A 25,278-nucleotide genomic window follows, 5' to 3' on the forward strand; every position below is an offset into this window, starting at 1 on the left:
AGGTAACAAAAACACAGTGATTCTTATTTTCAAGTGACTATAAACCAATGAAATCATACCAATGATTATTGATTACCATTTGAAGATGCTCCTAAATGCCCCACACTGGACCTTTAACTGTCTGAACGTGTCAAGTGGGAGATTGAGATCTCTTTTTATGAGACACCTTTGGATAGGCATGAGTTAATATGTGGTTGGTTATGAAGGAGTTCCTGAAAGCACTCACTCTGGAAATTTTGCCAAACAAATTAAATTAATATCTAACAAATGAATGATCTAAGGGAGAATAGCTACAGCAGCACAAATCCTTGTAGCCTTGTAGTCTGTCTTGTTTAATGTAGCCTCGTTTGCATACTAACAAATGCTGAGAGCTGGATTGCAGATGTTATCACAGGGCCTGGGTAATTGTTGCTAGGTTGTTAGGTTGTTATTTTCCATAGTTCACCCACTGGCTTTCACTTCCCACTTTTTAACCATCCACTGACAAAAGAAGATCCCGCATAAAGCACTGTCACAAAGTAACCCACACTCTGTAGAGGCCACTTTAGGAAAGCTCGGTTGAAGAATACTCGTTCTGATTGGCTGACACGTGTCACATCTCAATAAAGTTCTAGGACTTCAATTAAACGGCTGGTTACCGTGGCAACAACCCTTTTAAGGACGGCTCTCTTTCAGTAAAAATGAACTTCGGGGTTAAACTGGCTTAAAAAAAAATACGACTTTTCAAGCCCAGACGAGGTATTTGTTTCCTTTCCTAACTGTCAAGGTAAACATAGGCCACTGAAGTGTAAACATAGACTCCTAGTTGTTTTGAAGACTAATGAAGTTCATAGAGGAGAGCCTTCAACTTGTCCGTTAGCTAACGTTAGCTTCTGTATAATTTAGCTTCTGTTTAGTAGGTTAATGTTTTAAATTGAGACTATCCATTTGTGTTCGTTTAGTTTTACATACCTAGAATGTCGACCTTTGTGTAATTACAGTATTTGTTCACCCCCAGGCTCATTGGCTTGTGGTGTGTGGAGCCACTCCCCTCCTGTACCCTCCCTCCATGCTGAGGTGATGCAGCAGTCGGCGGTCAGAGGGTGAAGCAGGGCAGCCTGGCGAACAGCCTGGTGGACTAGCAGAGGCGTCTCTGAAGAGGACGACTGTGAAGGAGGACGGGACGGAGTTCAAGCGTGGGAAGGCAGGACAGAAACCGTCTGGCTGGGGATATCTCGGCGTACATGAGGACCGATAATCACGTCTTGGGTACACTAGAGACTCAACATGCACCGAATAACGGGGAAAGCGGGAGGGGACAGTTTGATTGAGATGAGCCCGACAGACTCTTTCAATGGTGAGTAGCTAAACGCCAGCCAGTCTGCCTTCAAGCTGCATACACTCAAAATGTTGCTATGAAGTTAATGTGTTGTGCTTCATTAGTGCTGAGAAACCTTCCTACTGGGAAATCAATTAGGACTAAACTGAGGCTGGTGTTCCCCAGTCTGTGAAGCCTTTAAAAATAGGTTAAACTTTTCGAGGACTACTAAACATGTGAAACACTAAAACTCCAATCTTTGAAACATTACTCTATATAAACATAGTGTACAAATAGCTTACAGGAACTGAAACCTTACATATAACAACATAACATTACCATAGCATTCCTCAGTTAACAACAAAGGTGAACAGCACATTTAAAATTAGATTCATGTCACTGACTGGTGTATGTTGACATGGCCTTCCTGGACAACTTGCAAGTCATTGTGCCACTAATAACAACCTTTACCATCTTCACCTATACACAGGATATTTTGATAATAATCTGAGTAACATTTGCTGAACTATTTTAAAATGTACCCTCCCTGCACATTTTCCCTTCGTCTCTGTACTTTCTATTGGAGCAGCAGTGACTTATAGCCAGCCAGCCTCTGACAGCTGGCCTGCTTACTGGAAACACTTTGTCACTTACAGGCGCCACTTCATCCACCAGCACAAACCCCAAACCCTGCTCTGCTCCTGGCTAAATGTGAATTTTAAGCAACGCTCAGTGGATTGTGTTTTTTAGCCATTTATGGTGTCAGTGAATGGCTGATGATTCACCCTGGATGCCCTCCAGGACCCTTATCTGTATGAGTCAAGGTAACCCTGTTGTGTTTCATCTGCAGCATACAGAGAATCATACTGGTATTATAGCAGATTACAGCAGGATCATGAACTATAGTTACAGTTGGATAGGTGTTGTGTATTTATGGTGTGCTGAGATGACAACGCAAGCAGCGTATACCACAAATCACACTCGCAGCTCCCCGACGTTAAATCACTGTAGTACTCCAGATCTTGACTGTTTTAATATAGAGGTAAACAGATTCTGCGATTGCCACTGCTGATGGAAAGCAGCCTCTTTATAACTTCCACGAACCATCAGAACTGAATATATGTACAACATTCCAACTGTAGGATGCAGGGGCTGCAAAAATGAATTTCCAGGTTGTAAATATGCACTCAAAAAGTCTTCCTGTTACTGGTACATATCCCCAGACTGCTAGTTTTTCCAGACAACACACCAAGAGTCATATAAGCTGAGTCGTACAGGGTCGTTTCAAGGAAAATCCAACTGCACAAACACACAAGTCAAAACACAGGGATGGCGGAAGGTCTCACAGTTTGCTTACAAACCCTTTGTGCATTGTATTTAAATACAGATTCAAACCACATTGACCGTACTGTAGGTGCATGTTTCCAGACTATTCATGATTGTGGTTTGACCATGTTGGTTCAGACTAACTTGGACTGTCACTTGTTTTGGAGCCAGTGTTTATCCTTACTGTAAATATGGATTACATTTAACTAGCATTGTCTTGACATGTGATCAGGCCTGTTAAAGCATGTGTATATGTGCACCTGAAACTTAAAAAACACTAAATGTGAAAGGCAACCAAAGGTTTCTTGTCACAGGAAGCCAGATAAATCCACCCACTGTGTTTATATACAAATAACAAAGTTAAAAGTGGGGCTGCTGAAATTACAGTTACAGCTTTGCTTCGCTGTTTTAGGATTCAGCAGGATTTCCCCTTTATTATCAGTACAGCTGAGTTGCAGATAACTTTCCTTGTGTAAATAATTGATGTATACAAGGACTGGAATCTGTAGTCTGTTGGGTTGCTGTGGTAATAAAATAAAGAGACAGAAGCAGCCTTGTGGCATTTCCACTGTGATCAGCTGCTCTGTCTTAAACAAAGCCTTAACTGTGGAGGCTTCTTAGCTAGGTGGGAGAAGACTGTTGGCTTAGCTGAGTGGTGAACACTGAGTGCTCTAATACTGCGTCCTACTGTGCAAAAATATGTTCAGCTGTTTGAGAGGCATTCTCATGTGTTGTGATAGAAATATATTTTGGAATAAATGACAGCAGTGTAGTCAGTCAATATAATAACTGTTTTTAAGGAAGATGAAACAAGAAGTTGGATATGAAGTTGTTAAAAACACCATAAAAGTCTGTCATAAAAGAGCAGCTATGTGTTATAGCTTTAAATCTGCTGCAGTTTGTACTGTATGGCCTCAACTGATTGTTAAGGATTCTTCACTGCTGGTGAATTGCAGCCCCTATATTTCCACATCCTGCCTTAACTCAATAGACATTGGTAAAAAAATAAGCATGGGGTGTATGCAAATGTTAACAGCAAGCTTGATTTTCATAGTCTAGATAACAAATAACTACCAATTACATTTATTTTAGTTGTTGCATTGTTACTGTGAACCACTATCTAGAGCCTTGTAATTTAAGAGAAGTGAAAAAAGTGAAGAACAGTGATTTAGTCCAACAAAGTAAAAAAGCAAAAGTCACCAGCGGGGAAAGCTGCTGGCTTCCAGTTGGAAGATGGAAAATGTAATTTATTTTAGTTTTGAACCACTAACTTATACTTTGCTGACTTGGAGTGTAATAACATCGAGACAGAGAAGGTTTACATATTACAAGGTTCGAAAGCTTGTTTCAGGTCAGTGTAAGCACATTTTCTGTGTTGAGTCCAGACTGAATATAACCCCAGAGAGACCATCAATTAGGATGGTTGCATTTCTATTTAAACACAGACAAAGAGGCTGAAACCTTTTGCTTCATTTTTTTGATGGTACTAGTGCCAGCAGCGCTTCATGTTTTCCCTGCTTTTCCATCTGCCCTGCTATTTGTTTATGTAAATCTCTTTATCACAGTGAATTGGAGGCTGTAATTGCATTTGAGAGACAATAAATAGCAGGTGAAAGCAGCACTTCAGCATGGTTAAACCCATGTGTCATAACGCATGCAGCTTTCATTTTCAATCACATTGAGGGGGTTTACCAAACTTCTTGGTCTCATATCCTGCCGTCCCTCCTGTAGTGGTAGAGTCACAGCCCAGCAACATGGCTGGTTGTATTCTCTCCCAGTGATCCAGTTAAGTCATGCTGTCTGGCCTGTGGGAGCGCTGCCACAAAATGCTGTACAAATATAGACCACAACATTGGCCGCCTGTCAGTGCGCCTCTCCTAACTGAGGCAGCTGTTCATATGCCTGAATCTTAACTTTACTGCCACCAACCTGCCTGCCTGAGATTCACTAATCGTTATTTTTGCAATGGTTATTGTTTTGCAGACGATATCAATGGCTACAACCAACACCCCTCGTCCAGCACAGGATCTTTCCAGCAGGGACAGTCAGAGGTAAACACCAAACTCGCCACCACATGCTTACACAGCACATTTATACAGATGTTTCTGTAAAGGAACTTCTTTTGCCTTGATTGTGGACAGTCTGAGAGAGTTTCTTTACATACAGATTCCAGATAGTAATTTCTTGACATCCCATGTCATCATACATACACATCATACATACATCATACGTACATACATTTCAAATGCTTCGGAATAGATTGTAAATACTTGAATTATTTGAATTTGTACCAGCTATTTAAATATATGAAGATGTACCCCTCCTTTTTGTTAATATTTAGCTTTCCAAGACCGATACATGAAAGATTTCTTTTTGACACTATTATATCTTCACCCCCAGCTTACCACCTCTAAGCGTGGTGGCAGGAAATGTGTGCACAAGTAAAATGCTTTACTGAGATTTCCCCATCAGTCACACTGATTTTCTTATTGTAAATACCACCACCAGTCATCAACAGCCAATATGTGGTTGAAGAGTTAATCTTGTGGGTTTTAATGGAGGACAAAACTCATAGACTCAGTTTTGAGATTACATACATGTTTCCAATACAATCTTAATAGTTTACAACCTGTAAATGCCACGAGGGAGTCAGAGATAACCCTTATACTCCTGTCTATTCTCTCCCTACTCTCACACTGTACTTAAAGTCTCCTTTAAGGCCTGATGTGTGTGTCGAGACCTGTGAGTCTCTCAACACCAGCCTGGCCTCCTTGGCCGCCTCTGACCACAGCGACAGTCCAAAGTTTGAGGATCAGACCTTTGAGCGAATTAATGCTTTAACTGGGGTAAGACGCCAGTCGAGGACACAGATGCATGCTGCAGTGTCAGTGTCTGCGTGTTTGTGTCATCTCACATCATCTTCAAACTCAAGCCTGTAACTGAGCAAGACCTGACTCTGACTTTGCCTGACTTATAACATTTAGTGGTTTTCAGAGTGCTGTGAAGTGTTTCTTGACATAATCTGTAAGTGTGGAGTGACATTTTGATCCCCTCTGTAGGGGTGCTGCTACAGTTTTAGCTGTATGTTCTTTAATCTGTCATGTTGTTAGGCCTTCCCTCACTATCCACTCGGTTCCTCCACAGCTGGCGAGAAAGAGGGCACTTTTCCTGAAGTTTCGTTCCAGGGTATGGCATGGTAAAACAGGCTTGTGATGTGATGCAACTTTATGCATATGTCTGTCTGCCAGCCTTTATTTCCTTCTTGAGAAATGTCTGTTCAGTATTGAGTTTCTCCACCAGCATTAGATGTTCAGTGAGGCTTGGACAACAGAGTTGATATCAATATACTCTTCCTGGTAGAGAGCTGATGTTTTCTTCTGGAGAGCATGTTTTTTTTTCTGCAGGGAGTAATGGAAATATGCTGGCATGAGCTATGTGTTGATGCATCGTATGAGTTAATTAAAAATGGAAAAGGTCTTTTCACTTTGCTTTGCTCACCTGCGATTATCGTCCGCTTCACTGAAGAGAAATCAACAGCCTGGTGGTGTTACAGCATAATTAGAAAGTGCACACTTGCACTCACACATGCAGACTTGCACATGCACTGTACATCATATTTGTCATTTGCCTCGCTGTTTTTGTGTGTCTGCATTTATGTGTGTTCATATACTTTAAAGGTATACAGTCAATACTGTAATCATGACCCTGCCCTTTGCTTATGACAGGGCTGAACTTTGCTGTGGCTAACCATATACAGTAATGTACTGTAGGCTTCTACTTTCGAAACCTCTAAAACGTGGTCTTTATTATTGTGTAACCCATTTTAATGGAAAGTGGAATTATTGCTAATCATTGCTTGTTAATGGTGGCTAATCTTAAAGGAAAATAACCCTGCAATACGCTTAATGGCTCCCTCCAACTAAAGGCTACGATTTAGCCAAGTTGAAGATCACATCAAGCCGTTTTAGAGGGGAGGCAGCTGCACTACATCTATGACTTGCCTCTATAATGAGGAAGGGAGATAAAAGCTGAGTGTATGGTTCTCCTCCTACAGTCCTGCAGTTTCAGCTGTGCAGCCTTCCAGCAGGGTTATCACTGTGAACTTTTTCAGAGGCTGAACTAGACACAGTTCTTTCTGCAGATCTGGGAATCAGAGTATTCATTTTTCCATTTTTAGCTCTGAAGAAAAACACAATTTTCTCTGTGCTTAAAACAAGCCTGAAGATTGCAACAATGAAATAAAGCTATAATCCAGAGGCATCCATTTACTAACAACTACAGAACTATGTTCTTTGGAAAAACAATCCTTGATATTGTTCAAATAATATGGGGCAGCAGGGGAGAAGAGAATTGCACCCTTGCCACAGGGTTTTTCTGGCCCTAATATCAGATTGCATTTAAGACTTAACATGATGTTAAAGTGTAGAAGATGATCCTAGATGTGAGAGGCCTAGGGTGGAGAGATGATTATTCATTATGACACAGTTTAGCAGCTGTAGTGTATTTAAAAGAGATAACCAGTTTCCTAGAAGTTCTGTTCAAAACCCTTTTGGCCCACAAAAAAAACGAAATGCTTTGAAAATAATATTTAAAAAGAAACTCCTCCCTTAAACTAGTAGCCTATTTATCTAACTCTATGTTCTACATTTACCCTCCTTAATTAAGATGAAAGACATACGCATGTTCAAACACCCGGTAGTTAGGGCTAAGCTGGTAAATGTATAGAGCTCTGTGGCCTCTACCAGCTTCACTAAGCAGAAACAGCTCCCAGCAGATGCACTGATTCCATATGGCTGATCTGTAATTACAGCAAATTAGAGAGCTTTTCCAGCGACGTCCCGGTTAAAGAAAGCAACCACCCTGCCATGGTCAACATGGTCCAACCTAGTCTGGGAGGTAATGCAGACGAATGGTTAGAACGTATGCATAATTTGAGATGAGAAAACCGTAAAAAAGTGTAGACACAGTTAGTACAGTAGGAACCAAGGAGGTAGGTCCAGCTGTAGAGCTAAAAACAGCTGGCTTACTTACAGTATATCACTATATGCCTGAGGCAATATACATAGATAGTGTCCCATCTGCACTTTGTTCGCCATTGTGGTAACCTGTCCAGATTTGTTTATTGATTAGCTTCAAACAGTCAAGTCAGACTGAGGGGATTATGCACCAGTCATCAGTTTTGGTTTTCTGTAGCTCACTCTTATCCGTGCAGATTTCTTCATGTGGTCAGTCGTCTTTTCAGCTGATAATTCACTGGTTATCTGAAATATTAGACAACATGTCTGAGGGACACTGATGGTCAGTGTTGTGCAGTACAGTGATACCACCTCCCCTGATGCTGTGTTCTTATTACATTAGCTAGCTAGCTGGCAGCCGCTATGTCTCCCCATGCTGATGTCATCTCTAGGAGTCCTCTCTACGTATCCCTCCTGCTGTCTCGCTCCCTCTTTCTTCTCTGGATGTCTGAGCAAGTGAGGGCTCGTCCAGGGAGGTGAGTGGGCTGGATGGAGCCCCTCTGGCTGGGGAGATCAGTGTAGTGAGAGTGAGAGAAGCAGTGAATTCAGGGCTGGACTGTGCTCCCTGGAGAAAGTCAATTTTGCTCAACCAGGCAGCCGGCCTTTCTGCTGATGCATCATAACCATAAAGGGAGTGTACCATGGAGGTAAAGTGCTCTTCCTTTCCTCCCTACCCCCACAGTGCTGTGCTTACGGAGAGGGCCGGCTTTGTGGGAACTACAGAGAGCAGTGCTATGTTGTAGTTTTTGTGGTGCTACATGTTAATGAGTTCTCTGAATTGTCTGCAGTCCAGTGTAGGAAGCTACTGTAGTGATGACAGAAGTAACTGGTACATGGTTATTTTTAGCTTTCTGAACAGCTGAAGCGGCACTAGCAGCGAGCAGTCATGTCTTCCTTTCCTCCCTTAAAGCATTCCTGTGTAGTTCATTTAAATGCAGCCCTGTGGCTGCTCAGGAGACAGACACTGAAGGGCTAGCATTTTGCTGGCAAGCACATGTTTGGAATTTCCTTAGCCACCAATGTGGATGTTTTCAGACAATATGGATTTACAAAATTTGCAGAAAACCATATAAACTCCAATAATGTTGGAGTGTTAAGCCTGATTTAGCTGTTGGATGTTCCTGTTGTGTAGAGAATGGTGTTAATGAATTTGTAGTCCTCTTCACATATCCTCTGCTATATTATGTACCCTGAAGGTTGTGTGAAATGAGTTGACAGATGCCTGAAATTAAAGCATTTATATCATGGATATCTTTCAGGATTTAAGTCTGTGATGCGACAAAGATCCCTTCAAAAGCATGTTCTCATCTTTGGTAAATCCTATAAGTGGACACAAGCATATGAAACATCTTAGCCTTAGAAGATGCCCTCCATTTACAGTAGCATGATGTTTGTGTTTGGAGTGAAAATATCCCAATCAGTATTTTTGTTGTTTTAGACAAGCAGTCAAGTGTGATGTGGTGTTGAAGCCTTGTTCTTTGGGTTTTTGCTGCCACTGACATAGTTTGACTGTCTTTTCTGCTGTGCTGAGTGCATCTAAAGGCGTGCTGATCTGATTCTGTACCCATGTATATGTGTTTCTAAATGTTGTGACCTTTGTTTTATCTCGTTATAGATTGACAAACAACAACACAGTAAAGACTCTGTGTTCTTCCGTGATGGATTGCGCAGGATTGACTTTGTCCTGTCCTATGTTGACGATAAAGATGGTGAAAGAAAACAGGTAAGAAACAACTTTATAGGTACTGTATGTTCAGTATATTTCCCAAAGTCACTAACTGCAAGTGCTGTGTGTGTTTGTATTAACTGATGTTCTTGATGAATGTTTTTCGTCATTAATGTTATATTCACAGAACTAAATATATTGAAATCCTAAAATATAACACAAAAGAGCAGCTGGTGTTATTTCCACTTCTTTATTTAAACAATAAGAATGGATTCTCACAGGATATCCTTGGAGTTCACAGTGAGTGTCACCAGCATACCCTAAATGCCACAACACTGATAAAGTTAGATAAACTCTTCAGCTCAGCTTGTTCTGTAATCCTCTCAAGGAATTTTCTAAGAAGGTCACTCAGGCTTTCAGGCCCTTTTTCTTAAGTAAATCAACCTTGAAGTACATTTCCATACTGTTGCTGGCCAGATTTGTTTTTCAAGCTCGTCTCTTTATCAACTGTGGAGTGCTGGAAGACCAGTGTTTGATACTGAGCTGTTAGTCTTCACATGTCTGTGTTACCACTTGGGTATGAGGCAGTTTGTCACAGCCGACTCACTTTTTACCCACAGCCTCATCCGTGAGTCAACACTCAGACCTCTGGCCTGGTCAGGAAATCACTAATTTTTTCCACTGTATGAGGAAGGGCAAACAGGAGGCTACTTCCTGTGTTTTATCCACATGTGTTGTAAAATGCGACCGTAAATTTCAGCTCTAACAAGGAGCATTTTTTTTGGGCTGTCAGTTTTTGATATAGACAATACTTTCCTATGTGCTTATTTCTGAAAACAATAAACCTAATTCCAAGTGCTATGTGGGAATGTTACATGTTGGATTTAGTGAGGGCTGCTATTGAACGTACTGAGCTAACTGACAGGGCTTTATCCCATGGATGTATAATAACACCTAAATACTGGATCTCAAGATAATGCCTATTTGTTCCGATGGAGTTGCTTGCCAGGAGCATACGGCAAAAAACTTTTGGGTTTACTTCCGAGGTATACGGCTCACTGAATATGCACAGTAGTGTTACTCCCACTGGCCCCGCCCGCAAGTTCTTACTCAGCTTATAGACTTTACATTGTGGTGACATCACAGATTTTTAAGATGTTTTTCTCATAGTTCAATTCATAGTAGTACAAAGGGTCATGATTGACCTTGTTTGCAGTTCAAGGTGTCCTGTCAACAGCTTTACAGACGTCTCTTTTATATTGGTGGTCTATGGGTAAATGCTGTTTGGGGCCACAGAGATTTTTTTTTTGCTGCAATACTGGGAGTGACCACTTGAAAAAATTGGCCACAAGGCTGGGACCTGCTTTATTCACACTGTAGTGTCTGAAATTTGCTTTTTGACTCACTGGTCAAGGGGACTGGTAGATGAAAAAATCCACTGGCCAAACATATTTTGTACTGGCCAACATCATTGCCTTTTTGTGTCACATGATAATATAATTGTCATGTTCAATAAGAAGATATTTTATTGAATACAAATTCAAAGAAGAGGCCAGAGCAAAATTTGAAGCAAAATCATTGAATTATATTGATGAACAGTTTATCATTTAAAGCCTGAATACAACTCAACAAGCCTTGATCTCAAAATTCTATTAAAGTATTTGCTTTTAAATGTGCTTGAGTGTTTGTTAATCTGTCTGATGCTTTTCCAGTCAATGAACTTAAACCTCCTCATCAGGCTCCTCATGCTTGACCGCAATCCCCCTCTTCTTTGCACGGTCCGTGAAGTCTGGCCTCCTGCTCCTGACAGAGTCCTGACCAGCAGCAAGTCATAGTTTAGTGGAGTAGCTGGAAAAATGCAGGAGAAACTGTCAGCGTAGTTATTTACTCATTTGGTACAAACATTTACCAGCCACTGTGGAAGATAGCCTTTCAAGATTTATGTGCAAAATGGAGAATCTGTTCGCATTTGGCACTTGGTGTTTATTTCGTACCCTGCCACACTGGTTAAAATAGTAGTTGTGTGAATGTTTTTACACCTGCTGCATTACTGTGACTCTACACTTAACAGTCTTAAATATTTGCTACTCACCTTTTTTATGTGTAGTTTTCCCAGTATTTATGCGCTTTTCTTTCAAGCTTTTGTGGATAATTTTTTCCTCACAAAGTTTGTGTGTACTTAAATTTTTTGTACAGTAGATTTAACTGTTGTACAATGGCAGTATAGAAGTTAAACTTTTATAAAGCTAATATGTATATATGCTTTGTTTTTTTCTAAAGGAGAGGAGGAAGGTGTACGAAGCCAATCTAGTGAATGTCGGCCTGGAGCTGGAGACAGAAGATAAATCGGTAAGAGTGTCCACTTATTGATTTGGTTATGTCTAATGTAAAGGGAAATTAAGTGTATACAGTATGAGTGTGTATATCATATTACATATCTGTGTTGTGTTGATTTTGTTTTTTTCTTGTTTTTACAAAGATAAAACAATGGTAAAACAATAAACCTGTACAGAAGTGTCTGTGGGTCTTTTACATGAAACACATGGATCTCCTTTTAACACTGAATAATGTTCTTTTGTTCATGCATCAGTAGCCCCACACTCATTATCTGTGATACCTGTCTCACTGCCACTATCATCAGGAGTCAGAGGATGGAAAGACTTATTTTGTGAAGATCCACGCTCCATGGGAAGTGTTGGCCACCTACGCAGATGTGCTGAAGATCAAGGTGCCATTCAAGGCCAACGACATCCCAGAGAACAGTGAGATGCCCATGAACTGGCTGTCCACCCCCTTTCGTCTGCCGGAGCACATCATGCACCCTGAGCCAGACTATTTCACAGCTTCCTTCGACAAGAGCAAGTCTGACTTCTTCCTGATCGACGACAAGGACACATTTTTCCCGCCTTCTACTCGCAACAGGATAGTAAGGATGCTTTGACTGTGACTTTTTTTATCTTGTTTGTGACCATCAAATTAAAACATTTCATCAAAATTTAGATCAAATCTGAATTTGCTATATTAAATGCTGCAGTATACTGTAGTTCTGTGTGAAGGCCTTCTCATGTTACATTTTTAAAAAGGCTTATTAAATGACTAACCTTCAGATTTAGTAGGTTATGTCTATTGTGAGGAATTGAATGTCCATTATCTTAAACTCTTGTGATACAGAAGCAACTTCATCATTCTGTTTTTATCCAGTGAAACTACATCATTCCATTTCTCCTTCTGCCCAGGTCTACTACATCCTGTCTCGCTGCTCGTACAACAGGGATGAATGTGGAGATAAAGACAAAAAAGGGATCAAGAGGTTACTCAACAATGGCACCTACACTGCTGCCTTCCCCCTGCACGATGTGAGTTTCTCTTGGTGAACTTTTTGCACTTTTTTTCTCATTGGAAAAGCCTATAATGGAATGTGCACTCATCGTGTTTAAGGCAGCGTTGCATGTTGCATCGCATGGATTAATAATTTTGCAGTAACGCTATGAATGTGACTGTATCTTCTGTGTGCATGCAGTGTAGATACTGGACAAGATCAAGGGATGCAAACTGCGAAAGTGAGAGATACAGTCTCTACAAACACTGGGCCAGATTCTTCTGTTTCTTCAAGGAGCAGCCCCTCAATCTTATAAGGCAAGACTCGAAGACAAAGTTAACATACCTGATGTGTATTTATTTAACATGAACTAAAAGAATTTAATTAAAAAATGTTGTTTTTCCCTTTAACAGGAAGTATTATGGAGAGAAGATAGGTATTTATTTTGCCTGGCTGGGCTTCTACACTGAGATGCTGTTGTTTGCTGCAATAGTTGGAACAATTTGTTTTATCTACGGATTCCTCACCTACGATGACAATGAGTGGAGGTGATTTTTAAATCAAGAATACTAGCCCGTTTTGTTGAATGTCACTATAATATCAGGTATTGTTTTATCACTAATGTCATTGTTCCTGTTGTTAATAAATTACTCTTGCTTCTCTTCAGTAAAGAAATATGTAGTCCGGATATTGGAGGCAATATCGTCATGTGCCCACTGTGTGACAAGAAATGTGGCTACTGGAAACTCAACTCAACGTGCAACTCCTCATGGGTGAGACATCCGGGCTTTGTGAATGATGGATGGAGATGGAGGGCAGGCAACTGAAGGCAAAGACTACTAACACTGCACAAATGCCTACAGTTTGTGCTGTTTACAGCTGTTAGAATCCAGAAAATTGGGAAAAAACAAGGGCCACTTTAAGAGATGAAAATAGTAGGATGTAAAGGGGAGAAGCAAAAAACAGTGGTCACTGAGAAACAGCAGCTGTCATTCTGGAGGAGTGAAGTCAACCAATGTGAGACACTAACGTTAAAGCATTGTGTTAAACACACCTCGAGTTGGATGCAATTACAACGTGCTGTGACATTTTCTCTGTGTTTTTAGCCACGACCCAGATTTTAATGGCATTTACCAGGGAAACAGTTGACGTCGTGTATAGAAAACAGAACTGCACCTGACAGCGGTGCACCATGTGCAGAGTTGAAATATGAAAGACAGTTATACTGAAGCACATTTACCCACCTGGCCAAAACTTTATGGACCCAACTGCACACAAAACAGTTATAGTCTACTAAATTCTTGTAGACTTCCACCATGTAACGTTAGTAACATTAGGACCTCTGGAGGACGGGGTAATTTGTAACAACAATCATGTCCACACTGGGCAAACTGGTCAAGTTGTGGGAGAAATCAATTTTTTTCATTTTGTATGGATCACATCCAACACTTCACTTCCTGCCCACCATCTGAATTTCAAGCATCATAATAGTCACATGATTGCTAATCTCTCAAGACAGATTCTGGAAGAATTTTTTTTTTTTTTACAGATGGATTTCCAGATTGCGTGATTGCAAACAATCTATGGAAAGGGTGTTCATTTTTCATTGTCTCACTTTATTTCTCAAATATGTTCTTTTTTCAGCAATCACACCTGTTTGACAACGTGGCAACAGTGTTTTTTGCCATATTTATGGGGATTTGGGGTGAGTAAAAATGTCTGCTTTCTGCCTTTTGTATTTTCTAACACAGTGCACCACCTAGTGGGAGCTGATGAGCTGTTATGTCATTTAAATTCATTGTTACTCACTCTGTATTCAAACAACCTATTCACCCAAATCAGAAAAATATATTTCACTTGCTTTTGTTCAGTGAGGTGCTGAAATCTGATACTTCTGCTGAATTGTGGTGAACTGTGGGGGTCAGAGCACTGAAAAAATAAATTCATGGGTCGTGTGCTCTGCAGTGACGCTGTTTCTGGAGTTCTGGAAGAGGCGGCAGGCTCGTCTTGAATACGAGTGGGATCTGGTCGACTTTGAGGAAGAGCAACAGCAACTGCAGCTTCGGCCAGAGTACGAGACCAAGTGCACCAACCGCAAGCTGAACCGCATCACTCAGGTGTTTGTGTGCTCATGAAATACTAATATGCTGTATAATACTGTTCCAATATACTGCTTCAAGTCTGTGTAGCTTCCATGAGGCTTTGCCAGACACATACTGTATGGTAGGATCGGACAGACTACATTATCTGTTGTATTACTGGATAATACTGAGTTGGTTGCAGTCATTCATTAGGCCAGTTCCTGGACTAATAACAGGTTTGAATGGAGGTTCTTTGATTAAGAATATTACTGAGTAAAATTGACCAACTGTGTTTTCAGGGAATCTAGAATACGTAGTTAGTGATAGTGACAGACACAGATGTGTGATATTAACAGAACCAGGGTGCTGTAATTTACCTTGACCACATCCCCCGTTTTTAGGAAATGGAGTGGGTTCTTGACAGGACTCCTTCAGATATAATGGGGAAGTTGTTGTTCTGCTGGGCCACCGTGTTACTCTGGGTAAGGGTGGCACTTAACATGGAATGCCACATTGGTTGGAAAGAGGTTTTGGTGTGGTGCAGTTTGTGTGGATAATAGACATTTCTGGAAAGACTCAGAGGCATGAGTTTCTCTCTGTACCGCATTACTGTTTGTCTGGTAGATCAGTATCTTGAAAGGCTGGCTTCACTAGGAGACCACTAGATGAAAGAATTGGACTCGACCTGGAACACCTACGCACATAGAGCTGTGATTGGGCGACCTCCCTCTGCCTTGCATCTGAGGCCAGTGATAATTAAAGGAACCTGGCCTTTTAGAGCTGTCTTTTCAGGATATAACAAAGGGTGACTGACTCCTGTGTTCATGCTTTGCTTGCTCATGATGTAGGAAATGGAGCCATACTTACCTATAACAAGCAAGTGTGCACGCTCATGTCTGTCTGGAGCCACCGTCCTGTTATGGGTGAGCATTTGAATTTTTGGTACACTTGATGAATCTAAATGGCTATCATCCTCCACCTGTTCCTCCACCTTGTGTCTTTTTGTCTTTCCTATCAAACTGTCCACCATAATCACTAATATCTTGTCACCAGGGCCAGTATGTTTAAAACTTTTAAGAGAGTGAGCTTTCTTAAATATTTTGGAGCTGAGACCAAGTCAGAATACTTGTTTATTCGTGGCACTAAATCCTAAAAATACGGACAATTCTCAGAAATGTGACCCATTTAAGACCAAAGAGTTGCAGCTTTAAACATAACGTCCCAGATTTAATAACTGCTGTGAACTGTTGTTTTTAAAAATATGCAACATGTGAAAGAGCTAATGTAAGGATTAAGGTATATTTCTGTTAAAGGTGGCATGTGTGCACACTTCAAGCATAACAGTTACTCCTAACATCTTTGTTGGCAATAATTCACCATGCTTTATACATGTGTCTATGTGTTTTGGTTTTTGCACTTGCATCAGGATTGGTGTTGTGTTCTCATTGAGTGTGGTTACATGGACATGAATAACCCATTTATGAGACTCATCGCGGTTATGATCAAATTCAGGATACTGTATTTACATGAGGACAGAAAAATCAGGTTATTTATACATACATGAACACTACCAGTAACTCGGTTGCTAATTACTGCAGTCCATTTGCACAGGCACTGCGATGTTTACAAAAACAAATCAACAATAGGAGATGAGAGCGACATGAAATATTAAACACCACGCTGTACAGTACATTTACTAGGCTAACACTTGAACACTACATTGCTAATTTCTTCTCTGCTCTGATCGGAAACAGCTGTCTGCTCTGAGCAGCAGTCTCTTTTCTTTTTTTCTCAACTGCACACAGACGCACTACATAGTTACTCACTTCCCATCATTCCTGAAAGCAGCGACACTACTCTTATAAAACTGTCGTCCACACTGGTGCCAGCCTGTCACTGTGTCTGTAAGCCGGGAGCAGTGGTTGAAGACATTCAGCCTCTTTTATTACTGAAAGACAAAAGACTGTTTCTTCATTGCTCCAGAAATGAGAGGCTGTCGGTCCTGCCTTTTTTTTTTCTGTTATATCACTTGGCTGAAGCTGCGCCTGTGCAGGTATTCAGTGGCCCTCAATAACTAGTATAAATTATATACAAGCAACAGTATCCCAGTTTCTTTGGGTCATTCACTTCCATGTAAACACGCTCACTGTACTTTTGTCTTGTGCCATGCATTTGTCTTTCATGTTGTCTCTGTTGTCTCTGTCCTGAAGATCTCATTGATCATTGCCTGCATCATTGGGGTGATAGCGTACCGCCTGGCGGTATACGCAGCCTTCGCCAGCATCATGAAGGACAACCCCACCTCCCATCTGCAGGTGGTCGGCCCCTACATCACGCCACAGCTGGCCACCTCTGTCACTGCCTCCTGCATCAACTTTGTCATCATCATGATCCTCAACCTCATGTATGAGAAAGTGGCTGTTTGGATCACTGACATGGGTGAGGGTCAGAGTGAGAGAGCGAATTCCAGATTATTAAACTTCTGTGGCTTTATATGTCCATTTTACATTTTGTATTGATCCATGAGTGTGCAAATATGTTCCTTTTTTGGATTATGTCATTTAAATATATTTTATTATCTTTCACTACGTGGCAGAAATCCCCAAGACCCACATGGAGTATGAGAACAAACTGACGGTGAAGATGTTCCTCTTCCAGTTTGTCAACTACTACTCCTCCTGCTTCTATGTGGCTTTCTTTAAGGGCAAGTTTGTCGGCTATCCTGGAAAATATGTTTATATGTTTGGCAGCAGTCTGAGGAATGAAGAGGTACTAGATATAACTACACTACATTACATTCTTTAAGATAAGTACTGAGTCTGTATTTGAGTTAGTGTTTTTCCTTCCCACCTCTCCTTGATCTCAACCTATTTACATTCAGTGTGACCCTGGTGGCTGTTTGATTGAGTTGACCACCCAGCTGGTGATTGTGATGACTGGTAAACAAGTGTGGGGCAACATCCAGGAGGCTCTGGTCCCGTGAGTACTCAAACTGAACCGACCACTCAAAGCACAATTCATCTGCATACAGAGAAGATACAGTGAGATTAAATAGACACACTCTTTACAGGCTTTGCAGCTACATCACATGACTCATAGATATATCAGCCTGGGCTGGGGCCTTGTTTTGTACTATGATGTCATTGATCTTTTTCCGGATATAGTATAAATGTTTAGTAATCTCTGCTAAAGTAAGGTTTTGTTTTTTTTAATTGTCAATTCCTGCAAGATAATTCAGAAAAACACTCAAAGTTATTACGTATTATGGCATTATTCAGACACCAAATCAATGAGATTTAGACATTCAAAGAAAGACAGAAAGACATTTAAAATGCAACAGAAAGAAAAGCAGGAGCATAAATAGTACAATTAATTATGGCTAATTCGATTTAGCTGCCTCAGTTTCTGGCTGCTGGTCTTGTGCATGTTGGCTCACTACTCATTGACTACGTTTACATACACAGAATGTTTTGGTTTTTGCCCTTATTCCGAAAAAGCAATATTCCTACCAGGCTATTTACGTGTCTTATGAAAATATATATTCTGCTAATATTCCTGTTTACATGCAGCCGCAACATGTCTTTTATCACATCAAAAATGGTGGCAGACTTGTGTGAACACAGCCTCCCTCTTTTATTCCTTCAGTGCCTTATTGAAAATCCAGAATCCTGTTAATATGCCACTCTTTCATAATGTGTTAATTTAATGTGTGTTTCTCCTTCCGAAAAGATTCCGAAAGATTTATTTATTTTTTTCCTTTGAGCATGCATTTTTACACCAGCCTTGTAAACTGTTGGCTAGTCGGTTTGTCGCTTAGACCTGACCGTAAACAGGCAGGAGGCCTTGTGTCGCAAACTGCAGTACAAACCTCAACTGAGACGCAAACCCTAATATATTCATGTCTAAATTATGCTCTTCAAATGTGAATAATGCCGACATATCCCATGTCTTAATCTGAAAATGCTACCTTCAGAATAAGGCCTAATTTGGAATATCAAAATAGAGCATGCTTTTTACATGACCTGTATTAAATTCAGGAATATTTTCATATTCAGAATAACATGGAATATTAGTCTGCATGTAAACATAGTCATTTGTCACCCTGTCATAGCTTACTGGGACACTTAAACAGAACAGAGCCATCATTATTGTTACTAGTAACACTTGAGCTTTTGCTGCTATGACAGTCAAAATGTCTGCTATCAAATTATGTATTTCTGCACAATCAGTTCCCAGTCAACAAGGCTAGAGCGCTTAAACTTCAGACTTCAGAAACTTGAGGCTTAAAAGTTCAGATGTAAAGGTTCTTTGTTTTGAAGCTCTCTACAGCTATTGTTTAGAATTCAGTACAGCCTCCAATGAGGCTATCGGAGGATGAATTGTGTTTCTACATGGCTCTTTATTGCCCCCTTGTGTCCTTCAGGTGGCTGATGAACTGGTGGGGCAGCAGGAAGGCACGAAACCACCCAGAGAGTCTGTACAGCCGCTGGGAGCAGGACCACGACTTGCAGGGCTTTGGACAGCTGGGCCTCTTCTACGAGTACCTGGAAATGGGTAAACATTCAGTACATAGTCAAACCATTACACGAAACAAAGATTTAGAGCCTGGCTGCTGTCCACCCAATCAAGACCATTTTAGAGAATTTCATTTTCATTCAGATAAGGCCTAGAGCAAACCCAAGACAAACTTCCTGTTAAAATTCTGCAGCATAGTTGAGGATAGATGTGTAGGCAGATTAGAAAGATGCAGTGTCCCCTTAGAGTCTGCAGATGGTGCTGTTTCCATCCTACCGTCTGTCATTAACCTCTCTCCTCTCTGTGTCCCAGTGATCCAGTTTGGTTTCATCACTCTGTTCGTCGCCTCCTTCCCCCTGGCACCCCTGCTGGCACTAATCAACAACATCATCGAGGTTAGAGTGGATGCCTGGAAGCTCACCACACAGTTCAGACGTCCTGTGGCAGCAAAGGCCCACAGCATCGGGGCCTGGCATGAGATCCTCAATGGGATAGCCGTACTCTCTGTGGTCACAAATGTGAGTGCTGGACTGGACTCCATCTGTGTGCTTTGTGTCCGCTCCTTATCCTCCCAGTTTTATCTCTAGTTTTCCTCATTTCTCTCCCTGCTCTTCAGGCGTTTATTGTGGCCTTCACCTCTGACATGATGCCTCGGCTGGTGTACATGTATGCCTACAAGCCAGACGGTGAGATGACTATGAAAGGCTACATAAACAACAGCCTGTCAGTGTTTAATATCTCTGAGATCCCACTAGCCAGCATGCCTGATGAGGGGGAGAGTCCATCCTGGTTCAACAACTCCATCACTACCTGCAGGTATGTGTGACTGTAAGACTCTGTGTATGAGAGAGACAGATTGTAGATGTAGGGCATGTTTGCACTTCTATCTTAATATATGACTGTGTTGGAGGAAGTACACAGATTCTTTACTTAAGTTAGAGCAGAAATACCATCATGTAAAAACAATCTGTTTCAACCAAGTCCTCCAGTCAAAAGTCTACTAGATAAAAAGTACAGAATTATTACCAGCATATCAGTATTCATTTTTAAATATAAATAACATGTTAAATATGTAACATTAGCTTAATTATTATCATGGGTGCTTTAAACTGTAAGCAACACTTAAATGCAGTGGGATGAGTGAAGCTAATTCAAACTGTTTTATTAATTTGGGTTGAGTAGTTCAAACACAATCTGTACACCCATGGTCCACATAGTTTAAAATTGTATCACTCTTATTAGTACACAGACTTTGGTGATTGCATGTAAATCTCAGTTTTGCAAAACTCTAAAACTCAGTTCTAATGAGACACAATATTGAAAACACCTATGTCGGTGTGTAGGTTCTTTAATCCATTATAATGTATCATTTTATATAAACTGATTATGTGTTTTGTATGTAAAATCAAAGTAACTGATAAATTAAGCTGTTGAATAAATGTAGTACCAGAGTAAAAAGCACAACACTTCCCTCTGAAATGTGGTGGAGCTGAAGTATAAGGGACCGTACACATGCTGTAGTTTTTGCACCCTCCAAATTCATTGTTTTCAAAGTAGAGGCACAGAAGGCGCACTCAAAAGTGAGACCAACACTGTTGTAACAAACAAGTGTTCCAAAGTACCTGATTTTCAGGGTGTGAAGGCTTCACCCTGATATAAACAGAGTTCAACTTTTGGAACACAGCAGCTTGCACCGCATGTTATATGACAAGGAACAACCAATCACAGCCAGCAGATACCTTTCCCTTCTTCAGTAAATATCAGTCTGTGGGAAGTATGGAGAAGTTGATCATTTTAGTGCAGGTCTACCTAGAGCTTTACTACATCTGTCGCATGGACAATATTTTAGGCCTAAAACACACTTAAGAAACAGTGTCTGGAAGAAAATCAGCTCTGCACTCAGGATTTCTGGTAAGTAGGCTATGATGTGGTGCTGGTTGTGGTCGCTTAGCAACGTCAGGCACAAACTGCCTCTGCGCTCTTGTAAGTTGGCACTGACTCAGCACAAGAGTAGCACCCAGCATCTGACCTCGCGTTTTACAGGCAGTTAAAGACGCGGCATGTGTACAGACCCTGAAGTAACATAAAATTCTCAGGTAAAATGCAAGTACCTCAAGGTTGTACTGAACTATGCTCATTTTCAACATTCATACGTTATTCCTTTGGTCTAAGATAGTCCAAAATGTTAGTAAAAATGAACAAAAACTGAAGTGTTAAACTCAAATTTGTGATGTCTTAGGGTATAAAGTCTGGAGCTGATCCATAGACAATGAATGGTGAAAGATGTTATAGATGACACTGAGAGCACCCAGGGGAATGTTCTGAGTATATGAGTATATGATTTTCTGTTTCAGAATTGAGAACACTACAATATGATGAAGATCATTTGGGTATAAAAAAGAAAACAAACATTCTGTGGGTCCTCAAGGTCAGTCTCCCATTCACTGACTATGGAGCAGCTCCAGAATTTATGCCCCAGGACATCCTAAGTTTGAAATTCACTTCTCTTTGTGAGAGCAGTTCATGCTCACAAATATTTATTTATCTTTCCTTGGCCATGAACATAACATATGTAAAATTCCAAATGTATGTGGTGTTAAACCTTTTAAGCACAGTATTTGAGTAAATGTGGTTTATTACTTTTCACCACTGATACACGATATGTCAGGTCATGATGGTAAGAATAGTCCAGTGCCTTCTGGACACATTTTTGCAAGATAGAGATTTTTCTATTTTAGCTCAGAATTTTAATTTAGTAAAGCCTCATAAATACAACTCAGATGAACTTGTGTCACAGCCACTTTACTCAAATCAGTGTTTAACTCCACAACAGTTTAAATGTTGTGTGGTTAAAATTGTGTTTACTACTTCACAGTGGTGGAGGAATTATTCAGATCTTTTACTCAGTAAAGGTAGAAATACAACAGTAACAAAATACTGTGCTATAAGTACACATCCCGAGTATAGAATCTCACTTAACTACAAGTATTAAAATATTAGCATCAAAATATACTCAAAGAACAAAAATTGAAAGTACTCATTATGCAGAATGACCCATTTCAGATTATTATATCAGCTACTGTATTATGAATTAGAATTATTGATGATTTAATGTGAACATCACTTTAATTTTGCAGCTGGTAAAAGTGAGCTGATTTTTTTATGATATATGCTACTGGGTAAGTTTTATCTTTATCCACATAATACATCAAAATTCATTTGTTGATTATGTTTGTATTGATAATTTGAATCTGCAAAGTAACTAGTAACTAATGTTGAGAAATAAATGAAGTGAAATAAAAAGTTCAGTACTGCCTTCCAAAGTGTAGTGGAGTGTAAGTAAAAGTAGCAAAAAAATAAGATACTCGAGTAAAGTAAAAGTACCTCCAAATTGTATTTAAGTACAGGACTTGAGTAAATGTACATAGTTACATTCCACCACTGCCTTTTCACAATTTTAATACATTTTTATAGCTAACACTGGAGTAATTATTACTTAATTTGCCTTCACTCAATGGACTGAAGAATGACATTAAACTATCTTGAATCAAAGCCTTTAAAAATGTTCCTCTTTTGTAGGTATCGTGATTACCGCTACCCTCCTGGCCATGACAAGAAATACTCCCACACCATGCAGTTCTGGCATATTCTGGCTGCCAAGCTGGCTTTCATCATCATCATGGAGGTAAAACCAGGCCGCAGTGCTTCCACCAACACTTAATGACCACATCACATTCTTACTTTGGACAGTAAATGATTGTTACATTAATAGTAACCCCCGTTCTCCCACACACACATATTTTTCAGATATAATACAAACCCATACAGTTTTTCTTTATCTGCAGCTCTTGCTGACACTGTCTTGAGGTGAAACTAACCTGGTGCGCCTTCTTCTTCCACAGCATGTTGTGTTCTCGGTCAAATTCTTTGTGGCCTGGATGATCCCCGACGTTCCTTCAGACGTGCAGGCCCGAATTAAGAGAGAGCGCTACCTGGTCCAGGAGTATCTCCATAACTACGAAGTGGAGAAGCTGAAAATGCAACTCAGCCAAAACGGCCACAACGACTGTACCTGCACGGCCATGATCTATCCCTCTATCAAACACGAGGTGCTGTCAGAGTGTCTCTAGCCCAGCGAGCTGCTGGTCAATCAGCTGGGCATGATGGGAGGACATGGTGATATAGATTTCCCTGCTTGTGTATTATGATACTGACCACCACTTTGCTTTAGTGCCTGTTGATTGTGCAGTACACACACACACACACACACACACACACACACACACACACACACACACACACACACACAGAATTTAAAGAGCTAGAGGTTTCCTCAATTCACAGCCATCCTTCTTCCACTAATCTGCTGATAGTTGAAATGCACACAGGTGAAAGACCAAGTTTCTGTGCATGCTGAAACGTGTATTTAAACCTCTGTCTAATATATACGGCTCTTAGTTCTCTATGTTGTAAACAAAGTGCTGATGATAATCAACATTTGCTGCAAAGAAAGAAAGAAAGAGAATATCTTATACACTGTGTCTAAACCAGACAACTTCCTCTTGTTTGAATATAAGACTATTTATTTAAGTGCCACTACAAGTAACCAAAGACTGGATGCCTTAATATATCACACACTTATCGTTGGTTCTTTCTGCCACTAGAATAACAGCTGGTATCATTCAGAAACTGGGAGCTTGATTATTATGAGTGTTTCCCTTATATGCAGCTGTATGAAGGGCTCCAGTATCATACTGTATGTTAATAATCAACTTTTTATTTTTACAGTTACTGCAACAAATGTGAGCATTGTTTATTTGCATTGAGGTCACAGCACAGACGCAACACAACAGTACCAAATAATTGTTTTCACTCCACTGTCAGTTAATCGGCTGGTAACATTTTACTTTTAATCTAACAACAGCCAAACACTTTCTTCAGGCCAGAATCGGACACGTGAAGTAGCTTTTTGAAGACATATCTGTGCAGCTGTTATTACTGTGAGTAAGGGCAGATTTTGTCCTGCAAAGGCCAGTTGTTGAGCAGCAGCAGCTGGTGCATGTTGACTGTTGACAGTCCTGTTCCTGGAGATGAGAAGCGAAAAAGCCCAGAGAGAGTGAAGAGATCCCTTTTTAATGTGCCTCTGTTTACCAACATGTCGGCGCTAATGAAAGCCTGCCCCTACCTACTGAACTATGTTTGCTCCATTACACAAAGCACGTCAGCCATCGCCCAGTTCTCGCGCTCCTGTTTTCCTCAGCTGTGTCTGCGTAGAGAAGGAAAGATACACATTCTTAGTTTTTTTTTGTTTTGCACAAAGCACTTAATGAAACGTGACTACCGAGACGTAAACATGTCAGTGATTGTTGTGACACTACGTATTCATAATCAGTGTTTTGAAGCAGCGACGTGTGATAAACTTTGTTCATTTAAATGGAACAAGAGTTGTACTGTAGATGAGAAGGAGTCTGAAGTTGAATATCAAACTTAAATAACACAAAGAGAAAGATGTAGCTTTTTGTTTAAAAATTATATGAAGGACATTAAATGTTTATTCGACTGCGTATATAGAAATATGTGAGACGTATCTGTTGTTGAAGTATTTAAATTGTATGCAAAATAGCAGGCTGGCTGTGCTGCAAACTCAGGCAACTAAATCTGTTTGTTTGAGATGCATGTAGATGTGACCACGTAGCCAAGAGCAATGTCGGACTGATCCAGTTTGCCTTTTTCATGCCCTGCGCTAAGCTAAACTATTGCCTGTTGATGCCTTTAACCATCTAATACTTTGTGTTTTCTATTTTTATTTCCTTGTATATCTCTTTTTATGTTTTCTTCTTGTTAAGCTCTAGTAATATTTTGTTTTATACTGTTAACATGCTTTGAAAAAAGAGGTCAACCTGTTTACTGTATGCTTAAAGTTCCATGTTTTCATTCGTCATTTTTGTAATTGTCCTGTATCCAAACAAAGACAAATGTCCAAAATAAAGTACCAGTTCAACTTGAGTGGTTGTTTGGATCTATCTTAAATACTGTAGCCCATCGGCTCCTCTGCTGAG

At 40.4% G+C, this 25,278-nt stretch overlaps 1 protein-coding gene across 1 annotated transcript; it reads left to right on the forward strand.

Moving 5' to 3' along the window:
• The first annotated feature begins 643 nt into the window (after nucleotides 1-643).
• Nucleotides 644-25,225, forward strand: ano5a (anoctamin 5a). The gene is made up of 23 exons (XM_049573188.1): nucleotides 644-738; nucleotides 998-1,336; nucleotides 4,607-4,674; nucleotides 5,332-5,469; nucleotides 5,768-5,809; nucleotides 9,254-9,361; nucleotides 11,585-11,653; nucleotides 11,946-12,230; nucleotides 12,541-12,660; nucleotides 12,825-12,940; nucleotides 13,037-13,171; nucleotides 13,291-13,396; nucleotides 14,268-14,328; nucleotides 14,589-14,740; nucleotides 15,106-15,186; nucleotides 16,915-17,143; nucleotides 17,301-17,473; nucleotides 17,586-17,683; nucleotides 19,128-19,258; nucleotides 19,532-19,737; nucleotides 19,836-20,035; nucleotides 22,799-22,904; nucleotides 23,122-25,225. Exons 2-23 carry the CDS (start codon nucleotides 1,267-1,269, stop codon nucleotides 23,347-23,349), a joined length of 2,922 nt encoding a protein of 973 aa, XP_049429145.1. The 5' UTR covers nucleotides 644-738; nucleotides 998-1,266; the 3' UTR covers nucleotides 23,350-25,225.
• The last annotated feature ends 53 nt before the right edge of the window (nucleotides 25,226-25,278 follow it).

The sequence above is a fragment of the Epinephelus fuscoguttatus genome, linkage group LG4 (genome assembly GCF_011397635.1).
Source record: "Epinephelus fuscoguttatus linkage group LG4, E.fuscoguttatus.final_Chr_v1".
Taxonomy (NCBI): Eukaryota; Metazoa; Chordata; class Actinopteri; order Perciformes; family Serranidae; genus Epinephelus; species Epinephelus fuscoguttatus.

What these genes read in the sequence shown, in the direction of transcription:
- ano5a (XM_049573188.1), top strand. Translation starts at nt 1,267, where the DNA reads ATGCACCGAATAACGGGGAAAGCGGGAGGGGACAGTTTGATTGAGATG. An exon ending in CTGCCTTCCCCCTGCACGAT is followed by an intron (nt 12,661 to 12,824) that starts GTGAGTTTCTCT and finishes GTGTGCATGCAG; the next exon opens with TGTAGATACTGGACAAGATC. An exon ending in CAACGTGCAACTCCTCATGG is followed by an intron (nt 13,397 to 14,267) that starts GTGAGACATCCG and finishes TTCTTTTTTCAG; the next exon opens with CAATCACACCTGTTTGACAA.